Source organism: Orycteropus afer, unplaced genomic scaffold (assembly GCF_000298275.1).
Source record: "Orycteropus afer afer isolate SDZICR_OR568_19922 unplaced genomic scaffold, OryAfe1.0 scaffold00116, whole genome shotgun sequence".
Taxonomy (NCBI): Eukaryota; Metazoa; Chordata; class Mammalia; order Tubulidentata; family Orycteropodidae; genus Orycteropus; species Orycteropus afer.
Genome location: NW_006921703.1, coordinates 7,287,988 through 7,295,164, shown reverse-complemented (window position 1 = coordinate 7,295,164; position 7,177 = coordinate 7,287,988). Strand labels below are relative to the sequence as shown.

The window sequence follows — 7,177 nt, the reverse complement described above, 5'->3', positions numbered from 1 at the left end:
GCCAACTTGGCTTCGCGCAACCCTAGAGTTTTCTCCTCGATCCTGTCCCCCAAACTGACAGGTGCTCCCAGCAACTTGCTGGTGACTTCTCGCCGCTCTCCCAGCTCCCCCGCGTCCCCACCCCCTCTTTCCTCTCTCGCCTTCACCCCCACCCCCACCACTTCGGCACAGCTCAGGATTTGTTTAAACCTTGGGAAACTGGTTCAGGTCCAGGTTTTGCTTTGATCCTTTTCAAAAACTGGAGACACAGAAGAGGGCTCTAGGAAAAAGTTTTGGATGGGATTATGTGGAAACTACCCTGCGATTCTCTGCTGCCAGAGCAGGCTCGGCGCTTCCACCCCAGTGCAGCCTTCTCCTGGCGGTGGTGAAAGAGACTCGGGAGTCGCTGCTTCGAAAGTGCCCGCCGTGAGTAAGCTCTCGTCCCAGTCAGCCAAATGCTCCTCTTCGGGCTTCTCCTGCTGACATCTGCCCTGGCCGGCCAGAGACACGGGACTCAGGCTGAGTCCAACCTGAGTAGTAAATTCCAGTTCTCCAGCAACAAGGAGCAGAACGGTAAGACTTTCGCACTCCCCCCCCCCCGCCTTGTTTCTCCCTTGTCTGTGTGTGTTAAGTTGGCATTGTGCGTTCTTGTGTGATGTACACCAGCCTGTGAGGGTATAATCGTCTCTCTACCCATGCAAATGCGCCCTTCGTTCATTGGCATGGACTTTTGGAAGTTACGTGTAGTTTGCAACTTCGGAAGCTCCCACAAAGCTCTAACAGGGCAGCGTGAGTGCCACTGCAACCTCAGTTGGGGAAGAAATTCTGGAAGCGATTGTGAACGTCAGTTCAAACGCACATTGTAAGACATCTCACTGCCAGAATTAGAAGTTCAGGAACTGCTCTTAAAAACGAATAAAAAATGAATGAGCCCTGGCATATTTGACTCCACTGATTTTCTTTCTTTCTTATTTTTTTGGGGGGATGTATCAACTGCATTAATTGAAGCACCTTAGGTAGAAAGGCACCGATTAATCAGTAGATAGGAAGTATAGAGATCAAGAGGCTATGTGGACGTTTTTAGGGGAATTAAAAAACCGATTGCTCTTGTGCTCTTATTATTATTATTATTATTATTATTTTAAACGTGCCTTTGTATTCTAACGTCCTTACCTTTCTGGTGGTGTGTTTTTGTGTGTGTTGGTGAATGAGTGCTATTTTGTGTGTGCTGGAAACGACTTAATCCTGCATAGGAAATGAGAATTACTTTCAGCTTTCAAGTGTACCTGAAATGTTTAGAAAACTCTCAGATGCAAGTTCCCTTGGGCTGGGATTGCGCAGAGCTGGAGAAAGGCTCCTTTCATAAAGCCAGGGCAGCTTCAGGGTGTGTAATTTGCTTAGCCTCTGAACCCCATATGATTTACATCATTCAGTTTCTAAACTCTTTTTCTCTTGATCTACTATTATGAAGTCATTTTTGAGAAGACTTTGTAAATAGAAATTTTATACTGCACATGAAACCACAATGTTAATGTAGGCTGTCTAAAATTAGAATATTAAACATCTTGTTTACAAGTAGTGGCTCTTAATGCTATTTGAAAAGAAATGTACATGTTTTTACTGCTTTTTATGTCATCTGTGCAAAATGCAAGAATGCTGTCACCTCATTAACCAGGAGAAATGAACAAAAGCAGTATACCTGGAAAATCAGAGTGGCCACAGTAACTTTTTAAGCCACAGTAACTTTTTATGTAACTAATGGGTGTTTCAAGGCTTTGACTTTGAATTTAAACTCTCAAAAGTGTTCATCTTTAAGATGTAGCACAGAAAGTTCTTGAATACGAAAATGATAAAGTACTTCGGGACTTTTGTAGACAATATTTGTATTTGTTGCATATGCTGGAAGACATAGTATCACATTTATCAGTCATTATTGATGTGGTTGCTTCTTACAGCTTGTTAATGTGATGGCACATGGCACCTGCAGGCTGCTTGTGCTACTGATCAAAGAGCAGCCTAGGGATCTATCTCTAATCATAGGAGTTGCAGAGTCTGGAGGAAAGTGATCAAAGGAGCTACAGTACCAGCTGTACCCTGGCAGGAAGCAGATCAGACCAACCTTTGTTCTTTTTTATGTAAAATAAAAGTCCAGTTCAAAATATTGCTTCTTACTAGACAAGCTTCTACTAAGTGACAGCTATGTACAATATTCCTGGCTTCTGTCTCCTATTTTGGATTGTGCCTGTTCCATATGATTTTCACTACTGCTCTGTATTACCAAGCCTGTGTCTGGCATCTGTCATCTTCCCCAATTCCCTTTGTTGCCTGTGCCTCTCATTGTCCTTTTCTTGTAGTTCTCTACTTAGGATCCATATGCCACCATCACTTTGTAATGGGCCCCAGAGTTCTCTTGCAGTCCTTGGCCTCTACCAATTAGATCCCTGTAGGTTCACACCCTCTGGAGAGGAGAGAGGTGAGTTCACTAAGCCAGGCCACACACATTCTGTTGCCATCAGAAGCAGGGCCATTTCCATTCCTAAGATGCGTGATGCTAAAAATAGCCTGGTGGTTTCCTAATCTGTGGCAGAGGATTGGGCTATGTTTAGCTCTTGGGAGCATTGGCAGCAGGAAGTAACTAGAGGTAGGGAAACCACTCACCTAGTTTTTAGCCTAAGAAGAAGTAGGACTAGCCAGCACTAGGGGGCAATAAAGAACTGTTTTCCTGCACATGCTCAGGTTGATTTTTGTGCTTCACCAAGAGTCCAAGATTTGAGGATAACAGGTAGGTACTAAAGCAAATCTCCTCTTGAATGAGACCAGATTTGTTGGAACATTTTTATTTTTTGCTTTTAGTTCTTCTATTTCCTCTTATGGATTTTTGTTGCCTTCAAACTGAGATATGATTGATTTTTGATCGCCCTATTACTCTCTAAATTTGGACATTTTACTGTCCAATTCTGTAAGCACAAATGCTCCTCAAAGTGCTGCATAGGAAATGCCATTTGGACAGTGCAAGACTTCATTTTGTGCAAGATCTTCTAAATGTTGAATATGAAATGTCCAAATTGATCTATTGCAACAATGGGAGCTTGTTCCTGCTTTCAAGGTCTCTCCTCTTTGTACTATTCCAAAGTCTCTAATACTGCTAGTTCAAGCAAATCCCCAGTTTCAATATTAACTTGGTATTCCAAGAGATGCTGTAAATAGGAATAGATTGCTATAACCAATTCTAAATATATGGATTTAGACAGAAAGGTGGAGATTTGTCAATATTAGATTGGGAAGATCAATGTCATTTACCCTAGTGTTAATTTTCTGGTTTTTGGCTTAATATTGGGTTGTAAATATTGTCACTTTACTGTAAAAAATGGCTTTAACTCCCACTGTTATAATTTGCCTTTATGTTCATCATTCTTAGCAATAGTTGTAATCCTAAAAATTTACATAAAAGCTGAGGGTCTCCAGATTTAATTTAAGGAAGCAATTGAAAGATGAGAACACTTAACTTGCTTGCAAAGTTTCTGGTCTTTACTTACTGTGTGACCATGGGAAAAATTACAAAGGTCTGTGTGTACTCCTTTGAGGTAGGAATGCCTCTACCTTGAGATTTAGTTTGGGATGATGCTTCTGAGTTGTAGCAAGAGTGATCATATACATTAAAAAAAAAAAAAAAAAAAAGGCAAATGAACCCTGATAGAATCAGAGAAAAACACAGATCAGAGCTCAAATTCTTAAAAAGTCCAGACATACAAAAAGCTTTGTGGGAGCTTCCGAAGTTGAAACTAGAGGACTCCCTGAGACTATTGCCCAGGAAATGCCTATAAAGCTTAAACTGGAACTCTCCCCAGGTCATCTTTTAGTGAAATAACATATTGGCACAAAAAATAAAAGATATTACCTGTGAGTACATTGCTCCATTAAAAAAAAAAAAAAATCTATATGAGATCAAAAGATCAACAATTGCTTTAAAGGTAGAGTAAGATGATAAGGGGACAGGGAAACTAGATCACTGTAAACAGAACAACTAGAACACAATGAAAGAGAATGTTGATACATTGTGAAAAATGTAACTAATGTCACAACAATTGGTGTAGAAATTGTCTAATGGGAACCTAATTTGCTGTGTAAACTTTCACCAAAAATACAGTGAAATATTTTTTTAAAAAATGGAATAAAATTTACTTTGTGTATTGCGTATAACCTTAAATTGATATCAGTCACAAAATTGTTGGTGGAGTAATGTCTCATTTTAATTTATCCATAGACCTGAAACATGCTTCTTGTTTTCTCTAACCATTTTGAATATAGTTTTAGAATATGCCTCTGTGAGTCAGGGTTATCCTTATGAACATCATATATTAAATATATTCTTTTCCTCAAGGGCTTTTGTGGCATGTTGGGCCATTTACTTTGGGGACAGATGGTCCCCTAATAATGCCTTTTTGAATACATGTGTCTTGTATTTATGGTTTTACTCTTTTTTTTCAATGCCAGTGTTCTCTTCCAACCACTGCAACTGTGCCTGAGTCCTACAAAACCATGCCCGCTCTGCCTAATAAAGCCTATTTTATTAAAAGCAGATGATCACAATCTTTAGATTGTGTCTGGGAATAGGTACACCCAGACTGAGGGCCAAAGGGACTTTCCTGTGAGTTAGTGTAGAAGTTTTAGTACATGATGACCTTTGTGACATTTGTTTTTGTTGTTCAGAGGCTTTTTTTTTTTAAAAAAAAAAAAAAAAATACCTTCCTCTTTGTTCTCTGTTCTGTTCTAGTTAGTTAAGGAACTTGAATAAGTAAAGGGCATTATGTAATGATGAATATTCTTTTTCACAACAGATGACATAGAAGTCCAGTTTTAATTTATGACGAGCTTTTGTTCCCCATCAACGATTGACAAAATCTTCGACATTTAATCTGATATACTTTGTATTTACCTCTAATGGGTATTCAGAAAGTTCAACAGTCAGTAGGAAGCTTGAGGAAACCTTACTATTATTAGTTAAAGAGTTGTAAATGATACTAAGATACAACATGAATTTTTTCCCAAAGGGCTGCTTGATGGAGTTGTCTCAGGCATGGAATTCTTAGTCTTGGCAATTCTTGTTGTTTCCTTCCTGAAACTTAATTTCATACATTTTTTCCCTCAATGTTGACTTCCATTTCATATTTTTTAACTTTGTATTTCTAAAGGTCTAAATTTTATCTATAAACTTTCACACTTTTGTAGAAACAGAATTCTAATGATAATGATGTGTGTTAAGTGAACAATTGAGTCAAGATATTCAATAATATCTTTAGCAAAAAAAGAAAAATGTTCCAAGACTGCTAAAATATTTTTCTTACATATCTCTATGTGTGTCAACCAAAATTGTAGAAGTCATAATCAAAGCTCCTCCATATCCTTAGTCTAATTTTAATGTTTCTGATTCTCTTCTTTGAAAGCACTATATATAGGCATTATATATATATTGTCTTCCTTTTCTTTAAATACTTGTAGGTAAGAATTTGTGGCCCTGGTCAAAGTGATTAATTAAAAGTGCTTTTGTTCTTTGCTTTGCCTCAGGCTTACCATCAGGCATGGATTTCACTTTCCATGTCAAAAATAAATCACATTGTCTATTAGCTACTTCCTAGGCCAATCCCGTTGTTTTTGATTCATTCAAAAGACATAGATATGCTTGTGAGAAAAGGATATTTTACTAAAGTTCAAAGTACTCTATTGAGACTATTAGACTACTTCAAAATCTTCAGGTGTGTAAAACTTCTACTTTTAAATGTCTCAGTGTTCAGTTGTAACATGACTCCTCAAAATCTTTTCATCCCACAGATTATTTCCACAACTGTCTTCCAGAAATTTTGACTCTTAAATCATTCTTCTTTATTTTCCCAACATCTTTTGTAATCAGAGAGATATTATGGAGAAAGCAATTATGAATGACACATTTCTGTTTAGTTACAGCTATACACACACACACACACAAATATAAACTGAATGCAGGATAAACTTTAAAATTAATCTTCTTTAATTATTTGTCATAATCTTTATCTCAGTGTGTGAATGGCCAAGTTGAACTAATTATAGGACAGATTCCACAAACATGTCTATGTCAGTGCTCTCCTTCCTTGTTGAGAAATTATTTATATCCAGTCTGTCCTTTGTGGTAGTAAGTCCAGTTAATTTTTTTTTAATGAGAACAATTTTTATGTGTTCGCATTTCATGTGAAATCCAATAACTCCATAGAGCTTCAGTGTTTCAGCAGCCATACTCATGATGCCACTTTTCCAGTTTTAGCACAGTTTGATAGAGAAATGGGGTTATTATTATTATTTTTTCCAAATACAAATTGGAAGATGCAAGCCACCATTGATTTGAATTTCAAGCCTAAAATATATATTATATTATGCCTACTCCTTACTTAGTGACTATAACATTATCTGTCATTTTGCATTTACAACAATAATAAAAAAAATCTATCTGACTATTTTGTGCATTAATGACGTGTGTGGCTGTAATGAATGCTGTACTGCAAGGCAAGAGTAATGCTGGGTGTGATGATTAAGGTTATGTGTCCACTTGCCTGGGCTGATTCTCAGTGGTTTAGCAGTTATGTGATGATGTAATTTGGCAGTTGTGTAATGATGCTGTCATCCTCCATTTTGTGATTCGATGTGATGATCCTCCATTTTTGTATAATGCTAATTTTCACACTTCAATTTAGTCTTTGGAACCAAGTCAGTAGTGAAGAGTGGATGTACTGTCCTTTAAAATATGAAAGACTGATTCAGTTGTGTTAGTTCTCCTCACCAATTGGTGAAAAGAAATAGATTTAGGCCATCTTTTTATTCACCTGTAATACCTCTCAGTTGTACTGCTCTTGGTCAGATAATCATATACACACTAACATTGAGTGGATTCCAACTGATAGAACTCCCATCATTGGGTTTCCAAGGCTGTAAATCTTTACAGAAGAAGATTGCCTCATTTTCCTCCTGTGGAGCAGCTGGTGGGTTTGAACCATCAAGCGTGTGGTTGGCAGCCAATTGCCTTAAAATCACATATTGTTTGTTATATAATTGTTTTCATCTCTATATAACTTATTAAGTGCTGAGGAGCAAGGATATCTCATTGAGGACTAAGGTGCGCCTGACACAAGCCATGATATTTCCAATCGCCTCGTATGCATGTGAGAGCTGG

General features: G+C 37.8%; 1 protein-coding gene across 1 annotated transcript in view; it reads left to right on the top strand.

Annotated features, from left to right (window-relative positions):
* The first annotated feature begins 434 nt into the window (after nt 1-434).
* Nucleotides 435-7,177, top strand: part of PDGFC (platelet derived growth factor C) — a 383,448-nt gene continuing 376,705 nt past the window's right edge. The window contains exon 1 of the mRNA XM_007943979.2: nt 435-552. Within this exon, the coding sequence (XP_007942170.1) occupies nt 435-552 (118 nt within the window). The remainder of the gene's footprint in view (nt 553-7,177) is intronic.